The sequence below is a fragment of the Montipora foliosa genome, unplaced genomic scaffold, assembly GCF_036669935.1.
Source record: "Montipora foliosa isolate CH-2021 unplaced genomic scaffold, ASM3666993v2 scaffold_473, whole genome shotgun sequence".
Lineage (NCBI taxonomy): Eukaryota > Metazoa > Cnidaria > Anthozoa > Scleractinia > Acroporidae > Montipora > Montipora foliosa.
The window spans coordinates 192,519-211,163 of NW_027179782.1; the positions used below are offsets into that span (position 1 = coordinate 192,519).

General features: G+C 34.2%; 1 protein-coding gene across 1 annotated transcript; it reads left to right on the forward strand.

Annotated features, from left to right (window-relative positions):
* The first annotated feature begins 13,074 nt into the window (after positions 1–13,074).
* LOC137989769 (uncharacterized) lies at positions 13,075–14,340 on the forward strand. The gene has a single exon (XM_068835428.1). It carries the CDS (start codon positions 13,075–13,077, stop codon positions 14,338–14,340), a length of 1,266 nt encoding a protein of 421 aa, XP_068691529.1.
* The last annotated feature ends 4,305 nt before the right edge of the window (positions 14,341–18,645 follow it).

The following is an 18,645-nucleotide window of genomic DNA, read 5'->3' on the forward strand; positions in this document are numbered from 1 at the left end:
TGATGTTTTCAGCAAATACGGTTGGATTGTCCCATTGAAGGACAAGAAAGGTGAATCTGTCACTGAAGCATTTAAAACAATATTCAAGGAAGGTAGAAAACCACAGTATTTATGGGTTGATAAGGGTAAAGAGTTCTATAACAAACACTTGAAGGACTTATTAGAGAAAAATGGAATACATATGTACTCCACTGAAAATGAGGAGAAATCCTCAGTGGTCGAAAGATGGAATAGAACAATCAAGTCCAAAATGTGGAAGCAGTTCACAGTTCAAGGTAATACAATGTATCTCGATATGCTGTCCAAACTAGTGAAACAGTATAATAATACAAAACATTCAAGCATAAAGATGACACCTGCAGAAGCATCTAATAAGAGGAATGAAGGTATAGTTTACTTCAATCTATATGGTGATATGGAGCCATTAAAACAGAAACCTAAATTCAAAACAGGTGACCAGGTTCGAATATCCAAGTATAAACGGAATGTGTTCGATAAAGGATATACTCCAAACTGGACCGAAGAAGTGTTTACAGTTGATAAGATCCAATACACTAATCCAATAACATACAAACTAAAAGATCTCAGAGGTGAAGAGATACAAGGCAGTTTTTATGAACCTGAATTATTAAAAGCAAAGCAGGATATTTTCCGTATTGACAAAGTGATCAGAAGAGACTACAAAAAGAAACAAGCTTTGGTAAAATGGAAGGGATACAGTGATGAATTCAACAGTTGGATACCATTGAAAGACATTGAAAACATATGAATTGTGGTCGAACAAACGCGCATAAAGACTTATAAAAAAATAAAAATATATACTTATATTATATGGACAAGTTTGAAAATGAAGAAAAGTTTGGTTTCTATTATGAGAGCGATCAAGACTCTGGTTCAGATTCCGATTGGACGCCATCGCAAGAAAGTATATCTGAAGAAAGCTGCTCAAGTTCGCAAGAATCTGAGTCGTCACAAGACAGTGATGAATCTGTGTAAGTAATAATTATATGACCTTCAAAGGAAGCCAAATAATAGAAACCATGGTTGTCAGAAAAGTAGTCACAGAAATGATTTGTGACGTGATAGTGAATAACGCGGCTTACATGCATTACGTGCGAACAAAAGGGATGCCATTGTTGTATCGTGCATTGAAAACAAAAGGACCGGAAAGAGAAATCAAGAGAATGTTTCATAACATAGATGCCAAAATGACTTTTTTGTTTAGAGAGTTTGAAAGATATAATAATTTTTTGAAGCCATTGAAATTGCTGCAAAATACATAAAAATAAAATATATAGTAATATAATATGGAAGATCGAAGACCAGTTGGCCGTCCAAGATTCTACACTGCAGAAGAAAGAAGAAAAATAAAAACAGACTACATGTTGCATAAAGAATGGTACTGTAAAATATGCAACAATGGTAGAAACTACACTCTTGCTGGCAAACATTGCCATTTAAAAACAAAGAAACATTTCAAAAATTCATTTACATATAATACGGGTTACATTTATGATAAACATGAAAATAGCAATTAATTTATTCATATCACTTCTCTTTTAAAAAAGTCAAATACATACTTCCCGTATGTGTTGAACTGTAAACGCACCATAATTTGACTTAAAGAATTATTATCTATAGACATATTATAATGGCAAATAATATGATAAATATTATGAACCGAAGTTCGCTTCAAAATCTGAGCAAAGAAGAATTAATAGAATTGATTATAAAACAAAATACAAACCCAGTGCCCGCACCGAGGACAAAAACAAGACCGATCTCAAAACCAAGAAAGAGTGTAAAAGAACTTGTTGACTATTTTGAGAGGCAGAGACTGCCTGCTCCTCCTTCTGAATGGCTGGAAGAAATAGAACAATTAAACAGACCAGTGCCAGCACCTAGATCCAAAAAACGACCAATTCCATTACCGAGGACCATAATACAAGAAACGAACAAAGCTTTAAAAGGGTTTACGAAGTCTTATGAAATCAACATAAAAAACAGCAAAGACCCACTTATGCAACTGCAAAATACAAGAAAGGCTGTTGCCATTCACATTGGAAAAATATTAAAGTCAATGAAAGGTCTAAAGTTTGTTGAAACACTGAGGGTCACATTTGAAAAGCAAACAGGGCGAGAAGAAAAAATCATCAAAACGGCTTATTTCAACAGTCAACCACAAACAATAACAAATGACACACAAATTGAACTGGCTTTGTCTTTGTCAAAACAAGTCATACTAAACAAGATTGCAGTTTGGATTTCAGAGGGATCTGGTTGGACTATTCAATCTGTTGAAAATCATTATATCAATGTGGTAAAATACGAGCCAATGAAAGGATCTTCTTACATCAAATTACCAAATGAACTCAAACACAGTGCAAAAGGATTGATCAACATGAAAAATGAGGATAATGAATGCTTCAGGTGGAGCCACATAAGACATCTTAATCCTCAAGACAAATACCCACAGAGAATCAAAAAATCAGACAAAGCATTCATTGAAAAATTGAATTATTCAGGAATTGAATTTCCAGTGACTACCAAACAGTACAACAAAATAGAAAAGCAAAATGAAATTAACATCAATGTATTTGGTTATGAAAACAAACAAAAATATCCCATTTATGTGTCAAAAGAAAAGTATGAAGATTGTATGAATCTGCTTCTTATAACAGAAAATGAAAACAAGCATTATGTGTTGATCAAAGATTTCAACAAATTCATGTACAATCGAACAAAACACAAGGAAAGGAAGCACTTCTGTATGCATTGCTTACAATGTTTCAGTTCTGAAAGAGTATTAACTGATCATAAAGAAAACTGCATACAAGTAAATGGCACACAAGCTATCAAAATGCCAACAAAAGATGATAACATACTAAAATTCAATAATTTCCATAAACAACTACCAGTACCATTCATCATTTATGCAGATTTTGAAGCTATAACAGAAAAGATATCCGGTTGCCAACCTAATGATGATAAATCGTACACAGAGGCTTATCAGAGACACACAGACTGTGGTTATGGATATAAGGTTGTGTGTTGTTATGATGATAAATACACAAAACCAGTACAAATTTATAGAGGTGAAAAAGCTGTTTACAAATTTATGGAAGCTATGCTAGAGGAAGTTAAATATTGCAAGAAGATCATGAAAAAATATTTCAATAAACCATTGAGAATGACTGAAGATGATGAAAAAGAATTTCAAAAAGCTAATGAATGTCATATCTGCAATAAAAAATACAATGAAAATGATGTGAGAGTTAGAGACCATTGCCATATCACAGGTAAATACAGAGGATCAGCTCACCAAGATTGTAACCTAAATTTCAGATTGACTGAGAAAATACCAGTTATGTTTCACAATCTCCGTGGGTATGACAGTCATTTTATAATGCAAGAAATTGGTGAGATAGTTAAAAAGCATACATACACAAACAAGAAAGGTGAAACATGCCAAATGAATATCAATGCCATACCAAACAACATGGAAAAGTATATGGCTTTCATGCTTGGTAATCATCTGACCTTTATTGATAGTTTTCAATTCATGAGCTCAAGTCTTGATAAACTGGTGAGCAACCTACCAAAAGAAGCATTAATATATACTTCTCAAAAATTCAAAGGTAAAGAGCTTGATTTGATGAGTAAGAAGGGAGTATACCCATATGACTTTATGGACAGTTTTGAAAAATTCAATGAAAAGCTGCCACCAAAAGAAGAATTTTACAGTATATTAAATGATGAGCATATCTCAGGTGATCAATACAAACATGCTCAAAATGTATGGAACACTTTTGATCTAAAAAATATGGGCGAGTACCATGACTTATATCTTAAATCTGACATCCTTCTGTTAGCTGATGTGTTTGAAAACTTTCGAAAGACCTGTCTGCAATACTACAAACTAGACCCCTGTCATTATTTTACCAGTCCTGGGCTTTCTTGGGATGCTATGTTAAAGATGACTGACATTAAATTGGAGCTTATGACTGATATTGATATGTTTCAATTCATCGAAAAGGGCATGCGTGGTGGTACATCATACATAGCAAATCGATACGGCAAAGCTAATAATAGATACATGAAAACGTATGATGAGAAGGCGCCCTCAAAGTATATAATGTATCTAGATGCTAACAATCTGTATGGTTGGGCAATGAGCCAATACCTTCCAACTGGTGGTTTTAAATGGTTGGCTAAAAACCAGATTGATAAGATAGACCTAGCCAAGTATAAAGAAGATAGCAATAAAGGTTTGATATTAGAAGTTGATTTGGAATATCCCAAAGAATTACACGATCTGCATAATGATTATCCGCTAGCAGCCGAAAAGGTCAAAGTCAACAAAGATATGCTTTCTAATTATTGCCAAGAAATAGCCAATAAATTCAAAGTGTCAACTGGCTTAGTTCATAAACTGATACCTACATTAAGCAACAAAGAAAAGTATGTTCTTCATTATAGGAACCTACAATTGTACACCGATCTTGGTTTGAAAATAACCAAAATCCATCGAGTTCTAAAGTTCAATCAGTCACCATGGTTGAAAGAATACATTGATTTCAACACACAGAAGAGAACCAATGCTAAAAATGCTTTTGAAAAAGACTTCTTCAAGCTTATGAATAACAGTGTATTTGGGAAAACAATGGAAAATATCAGAAAGCGAGTAGATGTCAGATTAGTAACTGATAAAAACAAACTGTCAAAAATGGCTGCCAAACCAACATATGTTAGAAGTAAGATCTTCAATAAAAATCTAGTGGCAGTGCATAAAATCAAAGAAACACTAACCCTAAACAGGCCGGCATATGTGGGTATGTGTATCCTAGATCTTAGCAAGACACTAATGTATGATTTTCATTATAACTACATCAAACAAAAATACGGTAGCAAAGCGAAATTATTATTCACAGACACAGACAGCTTGACCTATGAAATTGAAACCAGTGATGCGTACCAAGACTTTTGGAATGATAAAGACAAATTCGATAACAGTGATTATCCCGAAGATTCACAATATTTCGACAAGACAAACAAAAAAGTAATCGGTAAATTCAAAGACGAGGCAGCAGGTATACCAATAACCGAATTCGTCGGATTGCGATCGAAAATGTATTCATATATGAAAGACAATGACAAAGGCGGAAAGACCGCTAAGGGTATTAAAAAGAATATCATCAAAAAGAAAATAACTCATGAAAATTATAAAAACGTACTGTTTAATAACAAGCAACTGCATCACACCATGAAAACGATTAGAAGCAACTTACATCAACTTGGAAGCTATGAGCTTAATAAAGTATCATTATCTTGCTTCGATGACAAGCGGTACATTCACAATAATGGTGTGACAAGTCATGCATACGGTCATTACAACATTAACACACTAAAATAACATTTCTTTTAAAGGATTGAACACAAAATGTCCAACCAGAAAAAAACCAAAATTTGAACCATTTGGTTGTATTTTTGGTTTTGGTTAATTTATGGGTTAACTTTTCATTGGTTGAAAATCACGGGGAAACCCCCTTTATTTATTTCCGAGAATGCCATGCTTTGTGATTTTTCTAAGAAAGTCACGCATTTTAAATAACATATAGTTCCAAAATAAATTTTGCGTTGGATCCATTCTGCCTCGCCACGGCATAGATTCGCAGAAATATAAAACATATAGATTTCCAAGAATATGAGACCGAAAATACGAGATCAAAAATATGTAACCGTCAAATGTAAAGTAGTATGGAGTTGGGTTGGGATGAGAGCATTTTTACAAAATGATCTCATACCCCCAACTCCTATACTACTTAAGGCGGTATCAGAGAAGTCAGGAGACAAAATAATGAAAGAATTGGCAAATTTGAGAAAAGGACAAAAAGCAATTGTTCCATCCTCACCCATTAAACAGCGAGATGAAAGTACTGATATGATCCTCAATAGATTGATATCAGGATCAGGTATAAAAAGAAGGCGTAGAGTCTTCAAATAAATAACATGATAGCAAAATTATATAATATAATAGTATAAATGGCTTTTAGTACAAGTGAATTTTTACAAAGAAATGAGTTAGTGCGTTTCCAACTTGATGATGTAATTAGAGCCCCAGCCAATGGTCAACATCAGGAGAAAAATGCATATACATTTACAATCAATGATCGATCGAGTTTTTATGATTGGTACAATGCTTATTTCGAGGTCCAGTTCCAGGTACAAAAATTGGCTGATGGTACAGCCTATGGTGCAGATCGTATAACAGTTTTTAATGGATCTCATTCATTGATTTCTCATATGATGATAAAAAGCGCTGGTAAAATTGTGTATGATACTGATAATTTACACAAGGTCGTTTTTGTTAAGAATTTACTGGAATATTCTGATGATTACTCAAGAAGTGTAGCCAAGAATAGTCTTTGGTATTTAGATACAAATCATCTTATAGCTAATGCTAATCAGAATGCAGGATTTGAGGCTAGCATCGGTATTCCACTAGCTATTGAAGCCATAAAAAAGATGACTGGAAAAGGAGCACCGAGGATAGGTAAACCACCTCCTTGGACTAGAAGAGGTGATGGAGCACCTAGAATTGGAATGCCTAAAATACCCCCTCCTTTCTACGGCTCGTGGAATGATATTTCCGGCTTAGGTAAAAAAAAAAAAAAAAAGAACCTCGACCAAAAAAGGAAAGGGACTACTATTGGGAAAAAACAGTCCATTCAATGGCATACCCATTTTGGGGGCAATATTGTGAAACCAAAATTTTATAAAAACACCCCTTTGAGTAACCATGATCTGATAAAATGGTGTAAATATTTGAATATACCGATCAATGATGTACTGTCAAGAGATGAAAGAGTCCCGCATGACCATAAACAGGCGTTATTCATCTACAATCTAGAACCAGCATATATGAGTGGAAGCCATTGGGTTGCAACTTATTTTGATTCGTTTGGTATGCCACCATGCGGGTACTTTTGCTTGTACTTTCTAAATGAAATGAACAAGGGAAATTCGTATTATGATTTATTACAAGTGGTTGACATACATGACACAATGAAAAATGAGAGATTTATCAAACATTATTTCAGAAATATCTAACTTATATATATTATGAAATAATATTGTGTTAAACAAAAGAAAGTGACTGAATGTACCGAGCCTTCAGGTTACAAAACAACTAAAAATGGCAGACTAATGTTCTTTTGCACTTGTGCTGAATGCGGCATTAAAAAGACCAAATTCGTTAAAAAACAGGGAAACTAAACAGCCTGTCAGAGATGGCAGCCAAAGGGATTATGTCAGATTTAGCAAACACTGGAACTGAATTGTTCCTTACAAAAGGTGTGCCTTTTTTAGCAAAAAAAGGAGTCGAAATGGGAAGATATTACACTTCCGAATTGATGAGAGATCCAAATTTGCAGAAAAAAGCAATTGATTACAGTTTAAGAAAATTGAATCCTGTTTTGCATAAAGTGGGATCAGAAGCTCTCGATCAATTATCCACTGAAATCAGACCTAAAAAGAAATACACAACAAACAGAAAAGATCTTGATGGTGGTGCTCTTGATATTCACAAAGCTATTGGTAAATTACCGAAACCAAAAAGCGGATGGACACTACCCGGTCATAAATACACAGGACCTTACAATGATTTGGAAAATCAACTGAAGTATGGCCCAAAAACTGGTGAAATACTAGAAATATATAATATGCCAACTGGAAGAACTGATGCAATAGCAATGCAACACGCTGTTGATTATTCCGTCTGTAAGGATGATAGGAAATGTAAAAATAAAGCAGATAGGAAAATGGTTCAAGCTTTAGACAACGTACCGTATAATGAAAGACAATGGGGGCATTGGTTGGCAAGAAATGTTATCAATACAAAGCAGAAACTAGGTCTAGGAGTTTCAAAAAACGGAAAAAGCCGTCGGGTAAAGAAAACTGGCAAGAAAAATTAGCAGATGAATTACATGCATCCATAAGACGCAACTTTACTCGGCGGCGTGTAATCGTAAATCATATTGATGAAATATGGGCAAGTGATCTAGTTGAAATGCAACAGTTTAGCAAATGGAATAAGGGTTACCGATATCTTCTAATGGTCATTGATGTTTTCAGCAAATACGGTTGGATCGTACCATTGAAGGATAAGAAAGGTGAATCTGTCACTGAAGCATTCAAATTAATATTTAAGGAAGGTAGAAAACCACAGTATTTATGGGTTGATAAGGGAAAGGAGTTCTATAACAAACACTTGAAAGACTTGCTAGAGAAAAATGGGATACTCATGTATTCAACCGAAAATGAAGAAAAGTCCTCAGTGGTTGAAAGGTGGAATAGAACAATCAAGTCCAAAATGTGGAAACAGTTCACTGTTCAAGGTAATACACAGTATTTAGATATGTTACAAAAACTAGTAAAACAGTACAACAACACAAAACATTCAAGCATAAAGATGACACCTGTTGAAGCTAGCAAAAAGAGCAATGAAGGAACTGTTTACTTTAATCTATATGGTGACACAGAAACATTGAAACAGAAACCTAAATTTAAGGTTGGTGACAAGGTTCTGATATCCAAGTATAAACGGAATGTGTTTGACAAGGGTTACACACCAAATTGGACTGAAGAAGTGTTTACAGTTGATAAGATCCAATACACTAATCCTATAACTTACAAATTAAAAGATCTCAACGATGAAGACATACAAGGGAGTTTTTATCAACCTGAATTATTAAAAGCAATACAGGATGTTTTTCGTATTGATAAAGTCATTCAGAGGGACTATAAAAAGAAACAAGCTCTGGTAAAATGGAAGGGATACAGTGATGATTTCAATAGCTGGATACCATTGAAAGATATTGAAAATATTTAAACTGAAGTTATGTAACATATATATAATAACTACGGTTCATACTGTGTTTGCTACTTTGTAGCCAAAAATATTTGATTGTTTCTGCCTATGTTCAAACGCACGTGTAAAATCGATTTAAAAGATAAAATATATAGGTATATTATTATACCGACATAAAATGGAACTTCAAAAGACAAATTGTAAAAATGACACAATAAAAGTTGAAATCAATTGTTATATCGATAAGAAAAATGAAATATGGTTTCGCGGAAAAGAAATAGCTTTGATACTGGAATATAAAAACACATGCAAAGCAATCACAGATCATGTTCACAAAGATGACAAAAAATTGATGGTCTGCAAAATAAAGTCAAAAGCAAGGGGTAACAAAACGTTACCCCTTGATGAGAGCCCTGAAACTGGGGGTAACAAAACGTTACCCCTTGCTGAGGACCTTGAAAAAGCCATTGAATGTTTATTCATAAATGAATCTGGTTTTTATTCCCTAATTCTTTCTTCCAAACAACCTAAAGCAAGAGAATTCAAACATTGGGTTAGAAGCAAAGTTTTACCATCAATCAGAAAAAAAGGATATTATGACACAAAAAGCAAAAGATTATTGATTGAAAGTGAATATGACTTGCATTGCAAAGTGGTTTCATTTATAAGAGACAAATATTGTGAAGCTCTTATGATTGCAGGATTGGGTGAAAATCAAAGGAGTCAGAATACAAGATTGTCATCGTGGAGAAAAGGATATATGCCGGGACAGTGTGATCTTATGATTATCAATCCAACAAGCAAATACAATTCTTTGTGCATTGAATTCAAAAGCCCTACAGGTTCATACAATGTGTCTGAGCAACAACTTCATATGAAAAACATGTATGAGAAAAACAAATGCAAATATCTGTTAAGTAATTGCTATGACGATGTAATATTCGAAGTTATCAAACATATGGAAGAAAGCAACAGGTATTTAAAACGCAGATCAAAAACCATTTAAAAAATAATATATAGTATAGTATGGAGAAAATTACAGATAATGACAAAATATACATGCTGATAATTGAATAAATGAATAAATGCATCAGAAAACAAAAAGAAGGATGTTTCGATGTGGATCCTCCAGATGAAATAAAGCATTTGTTCGAATAATATTTAAAAATAATTTCTAGTATAGTATTATATGGACAAACACAGTGAAGAGTCATCTCAAACACCTGAAATTGAAGAAAGCAGCCAAGAAATTGAATCGGATCTTTCTCAAGATTCCCAAGATTATGAATATGATGTGGAATTAATAAGATCATTGGGCAAGAACTACAGAATAAACGCAACACATTTAAAATAATATATAGTAACATATATATATGGAAGAAAAGGAATTCAAAATTCAAAGAGGGAGACCTCGATATTACACTGAAGAAGAAAGGAGAAAGAGAAAAACGGACGACATGCTTCACAAACCTTGGTTCTGTGTTATTTGTAATAACGATAAGGATTACACCCTAGCAGGTAAACATTGTCATCTTCAAGCAAAGAAGCATTATCGCAATGCTTTGGTATACAATTTACAAAACGAAACAGAATAAACCATCCATATGATCAATTTTCGACAGTTCAAATCATTCATTATCTGGATGTTTCGAATTTTTGCGCCATTTTAAACGCACTTAATTGAAAAGGACTTAAACGAATATCTATAGTAAGTATATATGAATAATAATATGTTACATTATAATATGAATAAGAGTGATCTCAAAAAACTAAGCAAATCTCAGCTAATCAAATTGCTATTAAAGCAGCAAAATAATAAACCAGTGCCAATTGCAGCACCATTAACTCATAAAATAATGCCTAAACCAATAATTTACAAGCCTGTAATGATACAAACAACTAGCAAACCAGTTTATGCATCTAAAACGATTAGACAAGCTGAGAAGAGTGTTAAAGAATTGGTCGACTATTTTGAGAGAAAGAGACTACCAGCTCCTCCTTCTGAATGGTTACAAGAAATAGAACAATTAAACAGACCAGTTCCAGCACCCAGAACTAAGATTGAGCAAACAGCAAAAGCATTAAAAGGTTACACAAAGTCTTATGAAATAAACATCGAAAACAACAAAGACCCATTGGTTCAACTAAACAGTACACGAAAGGCTGTTGCTAACCATATTGAAAACATATTAACATCAATGAAAGGGCTTAAGTTTGCTGAAACATTGAGGGTAACATTCGAAAAGGAAACTGGTAGTGAAGAAAGAGTTATTAAAACAGCTTATTTCAACAGTCAACCCCAAACAATAACAAATAACACACAAATTGAACTAGCTTTATCTTTATCAAAACAAGAAATATTAAATAAGATTGCAGTTTGGATTTCGGAAGGAAGCGGTTGGACTATTGAATCTATTAACAACCATTATCTTAATGTGGTAAAATATGAACCAATGAAAGGATCGAAATAGTGCTAAAGGGTTGATAAATATGAAAAATGAGGATAATGAATGCTTCAGATGGTGTCATATTCGACATTTGAACCCTCAAGACAAATACCCTCAGAGAATCAAAAAAGTTGACAAGCAATTTATTGAAAATTTAGATTATTCAGGAATTCAATTCCCTGTGACTGTGAAACAGTACAACAAAATAGAAAAGCAGAATGAAATAAACATCAATGCTTTCGGTTATGAAGACAAACAACCATATCCAATTTATGTATCAAAAGAAAAGTATGAAGATTGTATGAATCTGCTTCTTATAACAGAAAATGAAAACAAGCACTATGTATTAATCAAAGATTTCAACAAGTTTATGTACAATCAAACAAAGCACAAAGAGAGGAAACATTTTTGCATGCATTGTCTTCAGTGCTTCAGTTCTGAAAGAGTATTAACTGATCATAAAGAAAACTGTATCCAAGTGAATGGCACACAAGCGATTAAAATGCCAACAAAAGATATGACAACATACTAAAATTCAATAATTTCCATAAACAACTACCAGTGCCATTTGTTGTAACTGAAAAAATACATGGTTGCCAACCAAATAATGATAAATCATATACAGAAGCATACCAAAAGCATACAGACTGTGGTTATGGATATAAGGTTGTGTGTTGTTATGATGATAAATACACAAAACCAGTACAAATTTATAGAGGTGAAAAAGCTGTTTACAAATTTATGGAAGCTATGCTGGATGTAGTCAAATATTGCAAGAAGGTTATGAAAAAATATTTCAATAAACCATTGAGAATGACTAAAGATGATGAAGAAAAATTCCAAAAAGCTGATAAATGCCATATATGTGAGAAAGAATACAATAAAACTGATGTAAGAGTAAGAGATCACTGCCATGTGACTGGTCAGTACAGAGGATCTGCACATCAAGATTGTAATCTTAACTTCAGAATAACTGATAAAATTCCAGTAATATTTCATAATCTCCGTGGGTATGACAGTCATTTTATAATGCAAGAGATTGGTGAAATAGTCAAAGAGCATAAATATACAAATAAGAAAGGTGAAAAGTGTCAAATGAATATCAATGCCATACCAAACAACATGGAAAAGTATATGGCTTTCATGCTTGGTAATCACTTAACCTTCATTGATAGTTTCCAATTCATGAGCTCTAGTTTGGAAAAACTAGTGAGTAATCTACCAAGAGAATCATTAAAATATACTTCTCAAATATTCAAAAACGAAAAGCTTGATTTAATGTCACAAAAAGGAGTATATCCATACGACTTCATGGACAGTTTTGATAAATTCAATGAAAAACTGCCATCAAAAGAAGACTTTTACAGCATCTTAAATGATGAGCATATAACAGATGATCAATACAAACATGCTCAAAATGTATGGAACACTTTTAATCTGGAAAATGTGGGTGAGTACCATGACTTATATCTTAAATCCGACATACTTCTGTTAGCAGATGTCTTTGAAAACTTTCGAAAGACCTGTCTGCAATACTACAAACTGGACCCATGTCATTATTTTACCAGTCCTGGGCTTTCCTGGGATGCTATGCTAAAAATGACTAATATCAAATTAGAGCTTATGGCTGATATTGATATGTTTCAATTCATTGAAAAAGGCATGCGTGGAGGTACCAGTTACATAGCCAACCGATACGGAAAGTAGAATAATAAATACATGAAAACATATAATGAAAAGGCGCCCTAAAAATATATCATGTATCTAGATGCTAACAATCTGTATGGTTGGGCAATGAGTCAATATTTACCAACTGGCGGTTTCAAATGGATGACTAAAAACCATATTGATAAGATAGACTTAGCCAAATACACACAAGACAGCAATAAAGGTTTAATACTAGAAGTCGACCTAGCATATCCAGAAGAATTACATGATTTGCATAATGACTACCCTCTGGGACCTGAAAAAATAAAAGTCAACAAAGATATGCTTTCTAATTATTGTCAAGAAATAGCGGATAAATTTAATGTATCAACTGGTTTAGTTCATAAACTGATACCTACATTAAGCAACAAAGAAAAGTATGTTCTTCATTACAGAAACCTACAATTGTACACTGATCTTGGTTTAAAATTAACCAAAGTCCATCGAGTACTAGAGTTCAATCAGTCCGCATGGTTGAAGCAATATATTGACTTTAATACTGAGAAAAGAACTAATGCTAAAAATGCTTTCGAGAAAGATTTCTTCAAACTAATGAACAACAGCGTCTTTGGTAAAACAATGGAAAACATTAGAAAAAGAGTAGATGTCAGATTAGTGACGGATGAAAACAAACTATTAAAAATGGCTGCTAAACCAACATATGTTAGCAGCAAGATCTTTAATGAAAATTTAGTAGCTGTTCATAAGATCAAAGAAACACTAACCTTAAACAGACCGGCATATGTGGGTATGTGTATCCTAGATCTTAGTAAGACACTAATGTATGATTTTCATTATAACTACATAAAACAAGAATACGGCAGCAAAGCAAAATTATTATTCACAGACACAGACAGCTTGACCTATGAAATCGAAGCTGATGATGTCTACTCAGACTTCTGGAATGATAAAGACAAATTCGATAACAGTGATTATTCACAAGCTTCACAATATTTCAACAGTACAAATAAAAAAGTAATCGGTAAATTCAAAGATGAGGCAGCAGGTATACCGATAACCGAATTCGTTGGATTAAGATCCAAAATGTATTCATACATGAAAGACAATGACAAAGGCGGAAAAACTGCAAAGGGAATCAAGAAGAATATTATCAAAAAGAACATAACTCATGAAAATTACAAAAACGTTTTGTTTAATAACGAACAAATGTATCATAACATGAAAACCATTAGAAGCAACTTACATCAACTTGGAAGCTATGAGTTGAATAAAGTGTCATTGTCCTGCTTCGATGACAAGCGGTATATTCACGACAACAGTGTGACAAGTTATGCATACGGTCACTATAAAATCTAAAAGGTTGGCTGCTGACGTCACCCTATTTTGATTATGCAAATATTTGAACAAACTTCATGCATCAGAAAATTTATCAGATCTGTACTTTTATCAGAAAAAATATCAGAAAATTGCAAACGAGATACAATTCTGATCGGTTGAAAAAATCACGGGGGAACCCCCTTTCTTTATTTCCGAGAATGTCATGCTTTGTGATTTTTCTAAGAAAGTCACGCATTTTAAATAACATATAGATTTTCAAAAATATGAGATCATAAACACGAGATCAATAATTGGTAGTCATTAAATGGAAAGTAGTATGGAGTTGGGTTGGTATGAGAGCATTTTTTAAAAATGCTCTCGTACCCCCAACTCCTATACTACTAAAGCGGCACTTCAGGACGTTTGCGCAAATTGTTTGCGAGCTACGTTACTGCGCAGGTAACGCGACTGCAATGTGTCACGCATTACTTCAAGCATTAGTGAAGTTGAGGTATAACCTTTGCAAAACCGTGGTCTTGCACAGCGTTGGATCAGAGAAGACCGTGATCAGTCAAAATTGAATATAAAATATTAATGAAAGTCAATTTGACTACTGCATGACTGATGTTCGCATTGCTTTATCAGTCGTGCAGTAGTCCACTTGACTTTCAAAAATATTTTTCAAGCATTAGTTAAAATAACATGGCAACAAAAACGCCGGGAAAGGAAATCCAGGCCTGGAAAATAATGACACATTTATTTCCAAGTCATCATGAAGTGAGCGGGGGGGTTGGAAAAGCTCTGGAAAAGGTAACTGATCGAGTAGTGGCTCAAAGTTTGGAAAATTCGAGGATGAACCGTTTCGTAAATTAGAAATGCCAATAAACGTTAATTTCAAACCTGCAAGCTAAAAATACAACGTTAGTGTGTAAGGATAAAAAAATATATAAAGAAATAAAAAATAAATTAAAAAAAAAAAGAATTTGGGTTCTGTCTTTATACAAATATTCTTAGATCAAATAAATAAATATTACAGTGAGATGAACATAATAATAATAATAATAATAATAATAATAATAATAATAATAATATATTTAGAGAGAGAGAGAGAGATAATGAAAAAAATGAGTCTCCAACGAACTTCTCACATGGTCTTGTTTTAATACGGTGCGGACGTTTTGCCATTCTTCAGTACGCGTTAAAAAATGCCTGGTAAAAACTAAGATTAATCCTGTGTTATTTATACAAAAATATAAGACAAAAGGTGTAAGAAAAAAAAAAGTGTAAGAAAACGCAGTTTCGTTGCATAATCGTATTACGTAATATGTACAAATAAAATTGGATACAAATCTAAGTTACAAAAATACTCAATAAGTAAACAATGCGTGAAATATAAAACTGAAAAAAAAAAATAAGAAGAAGAGAACGAGCTAACTCTATTCCGAAGTAAGCCTTATTTCCCGAAACCGAAATAAAGGATAAACAAAAGGACGTATGTATATCATGAAATCAGGTAACCCTACAGAGAGCACAAACAGAATCCCAAGAGAAAGCCTCTGGCATAATGCTGGTGCGAAAAACAACAAAATCCCCGCCCCATATAGGGCCTCTAAAACAAAAGATAATTGTATGGGGCTTATGAGAATCCCAACTTTTGCAAAATTAACAGAGTCATAGACTACTTTCATAAATGGTGACCACTTTTTCATTCTTTTGTTTTAATGTTAACTAGACCTACTGCCCTCATTTTGAAACAAACATTCTTTTGAGAAGTGCTTCTCGTAGCGAGGCTAGTAGGGCTTATTAGCATTAAAACAAAAGCATATTTTATTTGGCCGCCATTATGAAAGAGGTCTATGAACAGGGGCCTTTGAGCGCCGCTGAAGAGAAGGCCAACTGGTTACACAATTACTCCGATGAATATGTAAAGTGCCAACCGTTAATTAAACCTTATTCTATATTTTGAATTAAATTCGGATCTTTTGTTCAAGCCGTTAGGTTGGAGGGTGCATAGCTGCGAGCACCAAAAAGCCTCTCTTGTGAGTAAAACCTTATCCATATTATTAACGGTATCGTCAACAAATTTCTCAATGACAATGAGTTCAAAGTCATACATATGTTGTTATTTTTTTGTTAAAATGGACGGCCAATTCACACGTGGCCTTGTTGGTCAACATGGCCGATTTAAGTATCCGAAATCTGACCTTGAATTTGTTCCATATATTTGACTTATTAAATGGGTGTATAGAAGTGATAGGAGGGCGATAGAGCGCTATAATTCGAATTCAGCGATTAGAGGCTTTGAGAATCCAGTCAGAGATTCAAAAGAATCATGTTCTTTTCCACCCACAAACAAAGCAACAAACGATTCATGAAACAATATGCTGGTGCCACCGCCAGGTCGATCTGATTGCCGAGGAAAGCTCTTGAATAGATAACCAAGAGAAGAAACACTTGTGATACAAACCGAATCCAGGTTTGTCAGCCATGTTTCCGTTAGAACGCAGAAACCAATGTTACTGTCAACAGCATGGTCAATAATAGTTTCAGCTTTGATAAATCGAACTCGATACAAATGGCGTGTTTTGAATGGTTTTCAAACAGTTTTCTTAGGAAAAAGAATACCACTGACAGTTTTCAAATAAAGTGCAAAAGTGGGATTACGCAGGAATAAGCAAATTACGCGATCGTACACGATTTCAAGCCAATTTCACGTAATCGCGTTATTGTGTAAGGTAAGAAGCCTTGAACACCTAAGAATAAGAGGCCAAAAAGGGATCTCGTTACCATGCCTGGAGATCCCATAAGCTTTCGAAGCAAGCCACGTGCAATAAGATAAGAAAAACCAAACAAACTAACCAAACTCTAACCAAACTTTTATTTTGTTTTGAGCCACATTACACTTTACTAAATTTACAGTTGTCAATTGCACACTAGCCACAAATTTTGGCCGCTAAAGTACAGGTTCAGTTTGTAATAAATAATGGCAAAGGGGATTCTGGAGACTACAACCTGATGTTTTCTTTATTTCATCTACCGAAACTGAGGCATGATTACTGGCTGTGGGGCTTAAACAATATATCGATGCCAGTAAATTTAAGAAAAAACCTTGACACATCTACCAAGTAATTCTCTCCGAATCGCCTGTGAGGCTTAGGGTCAGAAAGATAATTGAAGGGAGGGGAACGATGATTAAATTTTTGTCTCCACTGAACTCATCTACTGAGCCCAGTAGGAAGTGGAGATTAACATGACTAGGCGCGAGAATATCTATTTATCTAAAACAAACTCAAAAATATATATACACGTCCTCTGTGCCGCGGGTTATCCGTTCGCGTCGGTTGCAAAAAAAATAAAATAAAATTAAATAAAATTAATAATAATAATAAATATAATAAAAATTGAAGGCTACTTAGGACGTGAGCTCCATTTGGTAAAGAAAAACAATCAGGTTCTTACTTCTCAAGATATAATTGAACTTTACTGATGATAAAATTAAGTGGGTGACCCACCATCAGTGCGAATTTGATTTGTATACAAGGATGAGCATCCGCAACCAAGGGACTTTCTCGAGCGAGGAAGAGAGAGGACCCTGGGAACGAGTATGTGAAATGGTCTATTTGTATATTAATTGCCAGAGAGTTTGAGAAAACACCCTCCGCATTTTCCGATTTTATACTGTATTTTCCTAATTTAATTTGGCATCAAAATTAAGATGGACTTATTTACCTGGTAAAGTAAGTTCAATATCAATTGGGACATCGTCCTGTTTTCTTCTCCAGGGGGTTGCTGATGCTATTTTGTACGCGCAACAAATTCAATAAAGTTAAAGTTAAAGAAAAATCGCAATATTTGCCGCGCAAATTGCTGTCAATGCTGCTTGATTTCTGCAATTTTTCTCGTGAAACATCAGAAGCCCTGGGTGTAGACACTATTTCTGGCCCCAAAATTGCTGAATATGGCTTTAATACACCCTTTTCGCTTGTACATTTTGTTTTTCCAATACAGATCATGTGATAATACTCCGGAGGTTTGGTCCTTTGTTCTGTTCATAATGAACAAGACAAAGGCCCAAACCTCCTGATTATCACATGACTTGCATTGGGTAAACAAAATGTACAAGCGAAAAAGGTCTATTAACTGCGGTTAGTGAATTTATCTTCTGTAACAAATTCTAACTCCCTAGTCTCTGGTCCGTGAAGACCGAAAGCGAGATGCTCACGGCGGTGTCTACGCCTTCATCAAGGAGGGCAAGTGCAAGTACCAACAACTGAGCGGATTGACCTGTTGCGATGATCATGAAAGTTTATGGCTTTATTTAAGTCCAAACCGTCCCCCTCGAGG